This window comes from Haemaphysalis longicornis, unplaced genomic scaffold, assembly GCF_048455015.1.
Source record: "Haemaphysalis longicornis isolate Haplotype H1 unplaced genomic scaffold, Haemaphysalis longicornis Haplotype H1 scaffold_8, whole genome shotgun sequence".
Lineage (NCBI taxonomy): Eukaryota > Metazoa > Arthropoda > Arachnida > Ixodida > Ixodidae > Haemaphysalis > Haemaphysalis longicornis.
In genome coordinates, this window is record NW_027526445.1 from 45,900,518 (window position 1) to 45,913,891 (window position 13,374).

Here is a 13,374-nt window from a genome sequence, read left to right on the forward strand (position 1 = left end):
GCACCGCAAATGTAGGGAGCATTCTATTTCTGGGCAGAGGTGCCAGTGCAACCTTGTTCTCTTTTCTCTTCAAGAACCAATAAACTTTGGCATGGTTATTGCCAAGTTCAGGTATAACTTTTAAATTTCCTGGGTGTAGTTGTTCCCGGCTGAGTTGGCGTCAATGTCAGCCCAGCTCTAAGCTGTAAGGCGGGACCTTGTTTAAATTAAGCTTTATCTGGAGGGGAGGCAAAAATACCGTGGATTCAAAATTGCAGCTAGGCTTAACCATTCACATCCGGGACCTCGTTTAAATTAAGCTCTACCTGGAGGGGAGGCAAAAATACTGTGGATTCAAAATGGCAGCTAGGCTTAACCATTCACAGCCGGGACCTTGTTTAAATTAAGCTTTACCTGGAGGGGAGGCAAAAATACTGTTGATGCAAAATGGCAGCTAAGCTTAACCATTCACCACAAAGCTGGGAATTTTTGGGGATTTTTCATCACTACCATGTAGTTAACATAAGCTACAGTGCAAGCCGGGGTGATATACTTACTAGGTTTTACTCTAATAGTCTTGCTTTCTTGCCTATCATTGTCCGCGGCCTCCTCTGCCTAACTGTTCTCCAGGGTCCAAAAGTCTGAAGCTTACATCGATGATTGTGCCTTCTTTCTTTCTTTCTCTTGTTTTCAAATTCAAGTTAATTTTTTTTCTCGGGACGCATCCGGGTGTAAACATTTGAGCAAGACCTGACTGGTCCTCTGCTTCTTATACAATTCGTTCATAGCAGTAACTTCTTCAGTGAGGTCTAGACACACAACAGAATCTAAGATGATGGAGTGGAATATATAACCTGAAACCGGGGCACAAATGTCAACATTTTTCTGGTAGAACATAGCCGAGGGCGTTTTCCAATGGGGCTTCTCATGTTGCGCTGCCCAAGCCGTAGTAATTGGCTATAAGTAATAGCAGTAATGACAATAAGGCAGAGATGGCCGGAGTGAAATGCTGAGGGAAAAGCTTAGCAGTAAGATGTGCACGTCTCATTTTTCTACTTAAAGGCACAGGGTAGATCGAAATTTAAAAAAATGGACTTTTTGTTTCTTCACAATTAGGGAAGTTCACCTATTTATGTACATTTTCTATAATCACACTTATCTTAGCAGGTTGTATTTCTGGCTCAAAAACAGTTTTTCCGTAAGCAAGTAGTAAGTGTCCACATCCTATGCTAGCATGTGCTCAGTGTTTATTGTAAATTTTTCTATCAAGGAACTCCCAGCTTCAGTTCAAAACACTTTTCTGGAACCAACTGTATTAAGAAATTGCTTGTCAACCATTGCATAGCTGATTTTTCAGACAAGGCAATCCAAAGACGCTGTGCACATTTTTGCCACATTTGTGCCTCAGAACCGTGCGCCAAAAATGTCTTTGTTGGGCTTCACGCTCGCAAGATTGCAACGTTGTATGCTCTTCTTTTATGCAATTATGGTGCATCCCATGGGCCAGCATTTCAAAATCATTCGGATTGAACCCTGGGCACAGACAGGACCACCATCAAGTGGCTGAAAGTGGTTGACCACAAGCAAAAATACTTTGCGAACAGAGCTGCATGACAGCTCACAAAATAAGCAAGGTAGGGCAGACCGGCTGGAAAGCGAATAAATGACTTTTGTGGTGATTACGAATCTGGTTCTTACGAAAGATATGACTCCAGTGGTGTTTGCGGCAAAAAAGTATTGCTTTTCACCTCTTTTCTTACTTTAAACTCAATTTTTTAGTACATCGGTCTAATTATTTCCTATATCTTTCAGGATAACCGGCTGATTCTTTTTTCCTGTCATCTACATAACTTGTCACATCTACCATGCTAGAATTGAAAATATGCTTGTAACGTTTTTTTGTTATAGAATTTTCACTATGTAAATTAAGCCAAAATGTAGGTACTGGCGGAAAAAAAATTCCGAGAAATTTTATTTTAGTCAAATTTTAGTAATTGTGGTACAGTTAAAAAAGTCCCAAATTTGAAAGGAAATGATGCATGCATTGTGTAGATTCCTGTGGTAGATGCCGAGAAAAATGTACCTCAAATTGGACAAAAATGCATGGGAATGCTTGCAATAATGTATTGCGGGGCTGCTTATCAAGGAATTCTTAACTGTCTCTCTGTGTCCCAGCACATATGTATTAATGTTTTTATGCTTCCAGACAAAAAACAGGGCAGGAGACAATTCTCCTGCCTGATAGTATTCATTGAGAGGATGGTCCACTGTATTTGACTGCCCGAGTCTAACCAAGTGAAACTAAATGATGATGATAATGATGAGTACTTATGTATGCGTTCTTTCATCTACACAAATGATCAACAAGCATGCCCGTGAGTTCTGACTCTCTCTCAAGTGGAAGTGGCTGGGATGAAATTAGGGTCTCGATTGGGATGTCGCCACACTTTCTCTTCCACAGAATGGGCAGTATGTAATAACACCCTAGGTAATATGGGGTGGCCAGAAAGAGATGTTTGTTCAGTGATGAAGTTTGAGTAACCGGTGTCAAAAATAGCACCTAGCGTACAAACAGAGCTGGATGAAGTGGTGGGTGGAGTCGTACTATTTAGATTCATATTGTTGTTGGTTGGATTCCAGCATCCAATGATAACAGGTAACCCACAATGTGAACTGGCTGTGAATGGGGTTAGTCGTAGTAACGACAGGGGCAGAAACGAAAGGCAGTGCCCAGAACCAATGAAGGCAGGCAGGTGAGGACAAGAACTGGCCTGTTATCAGCTGGGCTGCGGTGTTAAGAGGACAGTGACTAATGATTGTTAATGACACTCTATATAGGAATCTAATGGTGGACAGTCTAGCAGAACTGTTCCATCTTTGGGTGAGAACTAGGAATGGTTTTGTTGTCTGGTGTTGGACATTTATGGTGCCTGTGCAAGAATCTGACAGGGATGTTTGACCACAGTCACTCAGAAAGGAATGGCGGCTCCAGGATGTAATCCGATGCTCCTGTGAAGGCAAATTCAGCAACTATGCTGCACAACCACCTGGACTTAAATTGACACATGGGCCCAAGCCCTATTGATACTAGTGTGTTGCCTTATTGATGCTCGAAACTGTAGAGTCCCCAAGCTATTTTTTAAATGTGTGTCTCTGGGTCGCCTTAATTGGGCAATTTGAGTGGGATGTAAATAAAGATGTAGGCAGCAGTTTGAGGCTATATTTGAGTTCAAGCTAAGCTTGCAGGCTACCTGTGGAGTTAATGTCTACTAAGAGTCTAATTTCAAACACCAGTTACCCGATAGGTCTCTAAATTCATTTCGTCCTTTATCAAAAAGAACTGAACCTTGCGTAAAGTCAGCTTTCAACAAAGCGGTCTCTAAGGTAGCGTGATTAAATGAACAACACAGTTGTAAGCCACTAAACTGAGTGCCTAGCCCACGGGAGACAAGCTCAAGTTGACCTGTTCGTCTACTGATTCTATTTATGACCCTTAGCTTTTGTTTTTACATTAATGCACGTCTGTGGTAAAGTTAACAAATATTTTTTGAATTATGCTGCATCGTGACTCCGCACTTAAGCACATTCCGAAGCAGGAACTGCTTTTGTAAAGTGTATAGTACATCCCATCAAGTGATCACAAGAAATGTTGATTGATTGATTGTAGGGTTCAACGCCCTGACGCAACACAGGCGATGAGGCGCGCCGCAGTGGAGGTCTCCGGATTAATTTTGACCACCTGGGGATCTTTAACGTGCGCCAAAATCTCGTACACACGGGCGTTTTTGCTTTTCACCTCCATCAGAAAAGTGGCCGCCGTGGCCGGGAACCGCACCCCCGACCCCGTGGTCAGAAGCACAACGCCTTACCCACTGGATCACAAGAAATAGCACGGTGTTACGAATGGGCCAGCGCCGCAGTACTTCCCCGCATCACTCCTCGGTTGTGCGGCGAAGCCACTCGTGCGCCTTCGAAAACAGGCGCAATCATGTCGGCAACAAGTTGCGACAAAGCCTCGTCAGACGCTTCGCTCTCTGCGCATTCGGCGGCTGCCTACGGCGGCTGAACTTCGGCGGCTGCCTGCGTGGCTCGTCTCCACGCTCTTCAAGGACAGAGGCCCCGGTGATCGCAACGGAGTCCTCCTCTCTCCCCTCTCTCGGACTCAACGTGCCCGAGGCTATGAACGGCTTACGAACTCTGGAAAGAGTGTTGTGCTTGTTCCCACTTGTTTCGATTGACCGTTGTCGCTCTTGGGTATAAATAGAGCTGCCGAAGCGTTGTAAACCATTCCTGTTAGAGCAGAGAATCGATGTTGTCGCTCTGCTCGAGTCCTGTATTGTAACCTCGCCCGTCGGGGCATTGTTCTTTGGCTTCGGCTCACCTCTCGCTATGAAGTAAACAGTTACGTTGGCCTATCGGCTCTGGACATCTTCCCGGCTGCAGTCGGCCTTCACGGTCGCAACAACTGGTTGGCAGCGGTCGGATGGCAACTTCGTAACACCTGAGGCCGGCGGTGCGAGACCCAACACCACGGACGTCAAGGCGGCTTCGGACTTCGCAGAATTCACGGCGGTCAAGGGTGAGTGCGGGACTTTTCTTCACTGAGTTTTACCAGGCTTCTGAGGATAGCTGGTAGGGCGTGTGTTTTTGTCGCGTGGGTTAATCGCGCAAAACATTTTTGGAGCAGTGGGAAAGCAGTACTCTAGACCGGCCATGAATTTGAAAGCGTTGAAAAAACCGCAGTTGTTGGAGCTTGCAAAAGAGTTGCGCTTGGATGTTACGGACGCGCTGAGAAAGCCAGAGCTTATACAGGCTATACTCGCTGTTGGCGCTGACGATGACGAGCTGTCTGAGTGCATTGAGACGATCAATGGCAGGGAGACCGCGAAACGTCAAGCCGCAGAGGCAGAGGCTGAGCGCCAGCGTAAGGAACGCGAGGAGGAGAAACAGGAACGAGAACGGGAGCGACAGCATGAGCTGGATATGAAACGTCTTGACATCGAGGCATCTCGATCTAGGCGTGAGAGTGACAGCAGTGCGCCAAGCGTGCAGTCTGCGGCGACTGAGCGACCTACGTTGCGAATGTGTGACCTAATGCGACCCTACAAGGTAGGAGAAGACATCGGTCTTTTTTTGGTCAACTTCGAGCGTACGTGTGAGAGGGCCCAGTTTAGCCGAGACTCATGGCCGCAAAAGCTGCTTACGCTTTTGCCAGGTGAGGCATCCGACGTGATGGCCCGCTTGCCAAAGGAGGAGGCGGAGGACTACCAGAAAGTCAAGTCGAGCCTCCTGCGTAAGTACAGGCTGTCAGCAGAGGCGTTTCGCCAGAAGTTCCGTGAAGCCGAGAAAGCCAGGGGCGAGTCGTACTCTGAGTTCGCCTACAAGCTGAGGGCAAACATGGAAGAGTGGCTCAAAGAGGCAAAGGCTTTCGGAGAGCACGACAAGGTAGTTGAGTGCTTCGGTCTTGAGCAGTTTTACCGCCGCCTACCTGAAAACCTGAGACTCTGGGTGCAAGATAGGCCAGGGGTAAATACTGTGGATAAGGCAGCTCAACTAGCCGACGAGTTCATCGCACGTCGAGGTGCGCAGGGGCCGAAAGACGGCCAAAAAGAGTTCAGGCCGAGGCCTGATAAGTTAGGGCCGAAAGGCAGAGCTCCCTACGAAAAGAGCGGAGCAAAAGTGACCGAATCCGCGAATAATGAAACGGGCTCGGAAAACGAAAAGAGCGCAAACGCAGAGGCACAGCGCCGAAAAAAGGCTTTCGAAGCGCGCAAGCAGTCCGCGTGCTACAATTGTGGCGAGACAGGGCATTTCGCAGTTAGTTGCAAAAAGGGCAAGCTTGTCTTTCACATAGTACACCAGGATGAGGAGAGCAGACAACTTTTAGAGCCCTACGTACGCGAGCTTGCAGTTAACGGCAAACCGTGCCGAGTGCTTCGCGATTCCGCAGCAACAATGGACGTGGTCCACCCGTCCTACGTCGAACCGCACCAATTCACGGGCGATTGCGCGTGGATAAAGCAGGCCGTAGAAGCGCAAAGCGTGTGTCTTCCGATCGCCAGGATAACCATCGATGGTCCCTTCGGAAAGCTCGAAACCGAGGCCGCTGTCTCTCCCAGCCTTCCGGCACAGTATCCGTATCTTTTCTCGAACAGGTCCGATCAGCTGCTGCGCGAAAGGGGACTCGTTTTCGGGGAAGGGATAGTGTTCGCGCTGACGCGCTCGAAGGCTCGCGAACTCGGAGCGAAGGCGGCGGTTGAAAGCAGGAACGATTCGCGAAGAGAGGAGGTGGGGAAGCTTGCTGCGACTAGCGCCGACGTTGCTTCCGAACGCGGCCAGTCGGCCTCCTTGCAGGTTCAGATCGCGGATGTCGAGCAGCAGCAGCAGCCCGCCGAAACAGATGATTCTCTGGCAGAGCTTTTTGTAGCACCTACGTCGGAAAGTTTAGAGCGGTTGCTGCATGTCGGTAGTACGGCACTGAGCGCGGAGCAAAGAAAAGATCACACGCTGGAAAAATTACTGGATAATGTAACTGAAGGGGTTGCGAAAAAGAACGTAAGGTTCCAGGCGAGGGAGGAGATACTTTACCGCAAGTATCGAGACCGGAGAGGGGTGGAGTATGACCAATTAGTTGTCCCGCAGGTCTATCGTCAGGATTTGTTGCGTCTCGCACACGGCAACTCGTGGTCAGGGCACCTAGGCATACGAAAAACAAAAGACCGCCTATTGCAGGAGTACTACTGGCCAGGATGCTTTCGCGACGTCGAAAACTTTGTGCGCACTTGCGATGTGTGCCAGAGAGTGGGCAAGCCAGGAGACAAAACCAAAGCGCCCATGAAACTTGTGCCGGTTATCACGGAGCCTTTTCGCCGTCTCGTGATCGACACGGTTGGCCCACTGCCCGTGACGACCTCTGGCTACCGTCACATCTTGACAGTGCTCTGTCCTGCTACTAAGTTCCCCGAGGCCGTGCCCTTGAAGGAGTTGAGCTCAGTGGAAATTGTGAACGCCCTACTGTCAGTGTTCGCCAGGGTTGGCTTCCCGGCGGAAATACAGTCAGACCAGGGTACAGTTTTTACGAGCGCACTAACGACGACGTTTCTCGAGAAGTGCGGAGTAAAACTCATTCATAGTTCCGTGTACCATCCTCAGTCGAACTCTGTCGAGAAGCTTCACTCAGTAATGAAGCGCGTTCTCAGAGCCATGTGCTACGAACGAAAGACTGACTGGGAGCTGTGTTTGCCGGCCGCTATGTTTGCTTTGAGAACGGCTCCTCACGAGACGACCGGGTTCACGCCAGCGGAACTTGTTTACGGGCGCTCGTTACGTTCCCCCCTCCGCATCCTCCGGGAATCGTGGGAAGGTAGGGGCGAAGACCCGATGGTTGTAGAATACGTACTCTCGCTGATGGACCGCTTGCATAGGGCACAGCAGCTAGCGGGCACCGCAATGAGCACAGCCCAGAAAAAGTCAAAACCCTACTACGACAAGGGAGCCAGGGCACGTCAGTTTGAGGTGGGAGACCAGGTAATGATTTTGCGGCCGTCTCAACGCCACAAACTAGAAGTTCAGTGGGAGGGCCCGGCAAAGATCCTTCAAAAATTGTCTGAAACTAACTACGTTGTGAGCGTACCTGGAAAGCGCAAGCTCCAACAAGTATACCACAGCAACCTACTAAAGCCCTACAGGCAGCGGGAAGCGGTGGTGCAGATGATAGTTAACATACCCGAGGAGATTCCCCCCGAGATTCCGGAATTGGGTCCGCTTACCCATGACGGCACGAGTAACCTCGTTAACGACCTAGTAACGAAGGCGGAGCTGGAGCCTGACCAAAAACGTGAGTTGGAGGCACTGTTGGAAGAGTTCTCAGACCGGTTTTCGCATAAGCCCGGCAGAACTTCCCTCTTAACGCATGACATCGAGCTTACGTCTTCCCAGCCCGTGCGTTCAAAGGCGTATCGAGTGTCGCCGCGACAGCGCGAAATTCTGGAAACTGAAATCCAGAAAATGTTGGCTCTGGATGTGATAGAGGCTTGCGAGAGCGACTATACTTCACCCCTGATACTGGTTGAAGTTCCTGGCAAGGATCCGCGACCATGTGTAGACTATAGGAAGTTAAACCTTATCACCAGAGACCAAACCTACCCGATACCGAACATAGAGGAACGTATCGAGAAAGTAAGCAGCGCTTGCTTCATTTCCACTTTTGACTTAGTGCGGGGATACTGGCAGGTTCCGCTGACGAAGGAAGCTAGCCGTTACGCGGCGTTTATTTCACCCATGGGGACCTTCCGACCAAAGGTTTTGAGTTTTGGGCTGAAAAACGCGCCATACTGTTTTTCAAGTCTCATGGACAAAGTGTTACGGGGGTTCGACGACTTTGCGTTGCCCTATTTAGACGACGTGGCTATCTATTCCGCCTCGTGGCCGGAGCATCTGGAACACCTGCGCTCCGTGCTTTTACGTTTGCGTGAAGCTGGCTTAACGATCAAGGCACCTAAATGTCAAATGGCCCGCGCGGAAGTCACTTACCTTGGTCACGTTATAGGTAGGGGTCATCGCCGACCTTCTGAAGTTAAGGTAGCGGCAATCCGAGACTTCCCGCAGCCCCGCACCAAGACAGACATTAGGTCGTTCTTGGGAATCGCAGGTTACTATCAGAGGTACATTCCGAGGTACTCTGAGCTGGCTAGCCCTCTAACCGACGCGCTTCGTAAAAACGAACCGCTAACAGTCGCGTGGGACGAAACAAAAGAGCAGGCGTTCGCCGGCCTGAAAAATGCTCTAACTAGCCACCCTGTACTGAACTCGCCAGACTACACAAAGCCCTTCGTGGTCCAGTGTGATGCTAGTGACCGTGGGATGGGCGTAGTTTTGTGTCAGAAAGCTGACGACAATGAGGAGCACCCAGTATTGTACGCAAGTCGTAAGCTGACGATTCGTGAAGAAGCGTACAGCGCCTCCGAAAAGGAGTGTGCGTGTCTCGTCTGGGCGGTGCAAAAACTGGCCTGCTACCTCGCCGGCTCGAAGTTTATAGTAGAGACCGACCACTGCCCTCTCACGTGGCTGCACACGATGTCCTCAAAGAACGGTCGCCTCCTACGCTGGAGTCTGGCTCTGCAGCAGTATACGTTTGAAGTGCGGTACAAAAAGGGGAAGCTGAATGGCAATGCTGATGGCTTAAGTCGGAGTCCTTAAGGCAAGAAATGGCCTGTAGACGCCTGACTTTCTCAATTTCATTGTTTTTCCTGGAACAGGTTTCGCCCTTTACGATTACATTTCTTTTTGTGTGGGACATTTCCAATCACGCGAAATGTCACCTTTCAAGTTTGTTACTTGTCTGAAGTACTGACTGCTGGGCCAAAATATAACTAGAGTAGTTAGTTATTAGCGTATTTTATCGCAACTAAAAGCCTGGTAGATCTTCAGTGTGGATTTGTCTTCGCACTTGCCGGCGATGCGGTTGTGTCTTCCTGTGCTGTTCTGTTGCTTGCCTGACCAAGCCAGAGACGTTCTTGGGGAGCCACTACTCGTCCAGTGACCCGCCCGGTGAAGCTCCAGCACGGTGTCGTACAGCCAAGGCCTGGAGTCGAGCGTCTGCCGAACACTTCACTTCGACAGCATCCCTCCGGACAACGGTTGCAGACCCTTATCCATCGGGATCTCGGACCCCCGGCGGAGAAGCTGTTACGAATGGGCCAGCGCCGCAGTACTTCCCCGCATCACTCCTCGGTTGTGCGGCGAAGCCACTCGTGCGCCTTCGAAAACAGGCGCAATCATGTCGGCAACAAGTTGCGACAAAGCCTCGTCAGACGCTTCGCTCTCTGCGCATTCGGCGGCTGCCTACGGCGGCTGAACTTCGGCGGCTGCCTGCGTGGCTCGTCTCCACGCTCTTCAAGGACAGAGGCCCCGGTGATCGCAACGGAGTCCTCCTCTCTCCCCTCTCTCGGACTCAACGTGCCCGAGGCTATGAACGGCTTACGAACTCTGGAAAGAGTGTTGTGCTTGTTCCCACTTGTTTCGATTGACCGTTGTCGCTCTTGGGTATAAATAGAGCTGCCGAAGCGTTGTAAACCATTCCTGTTAGAGCAGAGAATCGATGTTGTCGCTCTGCTCGAGTCCTGTATTGTAACCTCGCCCGTCGGGGCATTGTTCTTTGGCTTCGGCTCACCTCTCGCTATGAAGTAAACAGTTACGTTGGCCTATCGGCTCTGGACATCTTCCCGGCTGCAGTCGGCCTTCACGGTCGCAACAACGGTTACATCAAACTACAGGGAGATCGGCACAATCTGAGGTATTCGACAGCGGGTCTATATTTTGGGCGCGTTGGTTTCTAGCAGTGATGACAGGTTTCCAGCCCTCTGCATTAATTTACATATTATAACAGGGAGTCAAGTTCGTTCAGTGGCAGTTTTATAACCAACATTTGCTTTATTATACAGTGTGATGTGTACCTAGCTCTGAGGAAAAATTTGTATGGGTGTAAGTCAGGACTGATTGTATCGTTTTCTCCTCATTAATTGGGGATGATCTTCACCTCGCTGGCGTAATGAGTGGGATGAGGAGGTCATCCCTGATGAGAGGCACTTGCGGATTATTATGCAGTGGAAGAGAATGACTTGCCCCTGTTCCACAAGAAAAGACAGATTGTGTTGTGTCATCACCTGCCATCGTATTTTATGCCCTTGCAGAGTTGTTCCAGAAAAGCGGTTAACCTGGAAATGTCCCTGTTCTTTTTTTTCCCACTTATTTCCTGCAAGACCCATGCGAGCTGTCGGTCTTTCCGGGACCGTGCAGGGGGTCGTTTCCGCGGTTCTACTACGACCGGCAGGACAACCGGTGCAAGCAGTTCACGTTTGGTGGTTGCCAGGGCAACTCCAACAACTTCGCCACAGAGGAACAGTGCTCGGAGCGATGTGTCAGCCTCAGCACTCATGGTGAGCTGCTCCTTTGCTGGGATCACTTGCCCTAGGAGCATTTTTGGGCCACGTTTGCAGACTGGCCACGTTCGTGTGGGTCTTCCAGGCTCAAGCCATGTTTCAACACGATGAGGGAAGGTATTCCGTTTGAAGGGTTTAATTATACTCCATATTTCTCACGTGACATTGACCAAACGGACAATGGCTAATAGATTTGATAAAGTAATCACATTGATCCCTCGTAATACTGGCAATTGACGAGTATGTAATGGCCATATATACCGAACTCAACAACTTCTTTGTTCAGCGTAATTTTGACAAAGTCCTCCACTACTAATGTTCAGTCTTTTTGCAATGCTTATTTTCCGAGATTCCCGTCACCACACATGCACACAATGCCTCTAAGACTGTAATGTGGCACACTGCCAGTTACCAAGGGCAGGGGCAGACAACACTTTGTTGTTTAGTTGGCACCTGCTTACCCCGTTGCAATGAGAACATGAACAGAGAACTGTCACTTCAGTGACTCACTAGTTGGAGCAGCAGTGCATTCTTAATGTGACCAATACTGGACCTTTGAGCTTTTTAGCCATATTGCATTGTTACTAGAATAACGGCCTCTTGTAATCGACGTTTCTTATTCGCAGCCTTGGCACTGAAGACTGTGCATTCCGCTGCTTTCTAAGCCTGGAATTGAGATCACAAGGTGCACTAGTGGAGCACCAGTGCCACCCTGAGCCTTCTCCCAATCTATGCACTCGCAATTCCGTCCCCTGCCATTGCAGAGATCTGCATACTGCCCAAGGAGGAGGGCCGGTGCCTGTCGACGGTCCGCAAGTGGTACTACGACTACCTGGAGGAACACTGCAAGGAATTCGTCTACACGGGCTGCCAGGGCAACCGCAACCGCTTCGACACGCGCCAGCAGTGCGAACGCATGTGCAACTCCACCAGGGTGGCCGGTACTTGTCCCTGTATTTCTCCCTCTCCCCATTTTTGTCGTGGCGTAGAACCATGCGAGAAGGTTCTCCCTCCTTTGGTTTCTGCTCACACCTTCTAGGGCAGGTTCCACCAGTAATCTGGGGCCAGCCTGGTACATAAAATATTGTGGTTGATTCCTGTATCAAAGGAATCGGTAAAACACGAAAGTGAAATGTGCAGCGAAATCTTCAGCTGTGCATGATTTGCGGGTCGGTGGCTGTCATGTGTGTGTGCTTGGCGAGCGATGTCCTGCTGGCAGGTTGCTTCGGCACAGGTGTTCTGGCGTCATTTCCGTGACGGATATGACGTCAGTGAAATCTTGGTGTATCGCGGTATAAAACACTTCTGTGTTAAAGTATAAAACCCGAAAACGAACAACCCTAAGTATAACGTACTCTTGAGAGTTCTAAAGGTTGCTTCCCCGCAAGAAGACCTTGTGTGCAGGGGTGCACCCTTTACAGGCCGCTTGCTTCGTTGTACTGGCGTCATTTCTGTGACGGATATGGCATCACTCAAATGTTTGTGTATCCCGAAATAAAACAATTTCGTGTTAAAACTGCTCAGAGCCCACAGTAGTTCAGGTTGCTCTAATATGTAGTACTACTGTAGCTTAAAAGTTTGGGAGGCCAGGTTCCATGTAGGTTGTTTCCTGAAGCTAGTTCTGGTAGTTTCAGTGCTAAAGAGAGAAGAAAGAGGGAAGATGTTGTTTAAAATTCACCACATCCTTTGTCATGACGCATTGCAAACAAAAATGTGCCCATTTATGCGTACGTTTTCGCGTCGCCACGTTGCCATTGTCCTTTTCCCCGCCACCATCAAAGGGTGGGAGCATCGTGATCTCACTCCTCACACAGAACGGGGATTCACAAGAAGAGTGATACGATGATCCATCTGCTGCAGAGAACCAGTGGGTGACTGTTTGTTCCTTGCCAATCCAAGGAGTTTGCCTTAATCGTGAATGCACAAAGCACCCAGCATCAAGAATGCTTACGTTCTCACCACTTCCTACTGCCAGAGAGGAAGGAAACCCTCTTCCCCACCCTGTGGTTGTTGCTGCCTGCAGTGTCCCGAGACGTGTGTGCCCAGCCCAAGCAGGAGGGCCCCTGCAGTGGGGCCATCGTGCACTGGTACTACAACATGGCGGCCGGCCGCTGCGAGCAGTTCTACTACGGAGGCTGCCAGGGCAACGCCAACCGCTTTGAGAACAGGCGCGACTGCCAGCGTGCCTGCATCTCCTCTGGGGGTCAGTGCCCTCTCTCCTTCTCCTCTTCACCTCTTGCAATTTGGATGCGCTTGGATTGGATCCAAACTGGATTGGATCCCCTCCAGATTGGACCCACCTAGGTAGGATGGCAGCTTTAAAGTCCAGTACTCCAACGGTTTCAGGGTTGTTTTCAACAATAACGCCCAGCCTAGGAGTGACGAAAAACAGGTCTCGGTCACATGAAGATTAGATGAGTAGGCTTTCGAAGGGCAGTCTGAGGGGGAGGGGCCC

The 13,374-nt window shown here is 49.8% G+C and overlaps 1 protein-coding gene across 1 annotated transcript in view; it reads left to right on the plus strand.

Annotated features, from left to right (window-relative positions):
* LOC144148276 (papilin-like) overlaps window positions 1-13,374 on the plus strand; it is a 226,226-nt gene that overhangs the window by 126,770 nt on the left and 86,082 nt on the right. Inside the window, exons 26-28 of the mRNA XM_077679835.1 lie at window positions 10,777-10,916; window positions 11,684-11,860; window positions 12,943-13,122. Of these exons, the coding sequence (XP_077535961.1) occupies window positions 10,777-10,916; window positions 11,684-11,860; window positions 12,943-13,122 (497 nt within the window). The remainder of the gene's footprint in view (window positions 1-10,776; window positions 10,917-11,683; window positions 11,861-12,942; window positions 13,123-13,374) is intronic.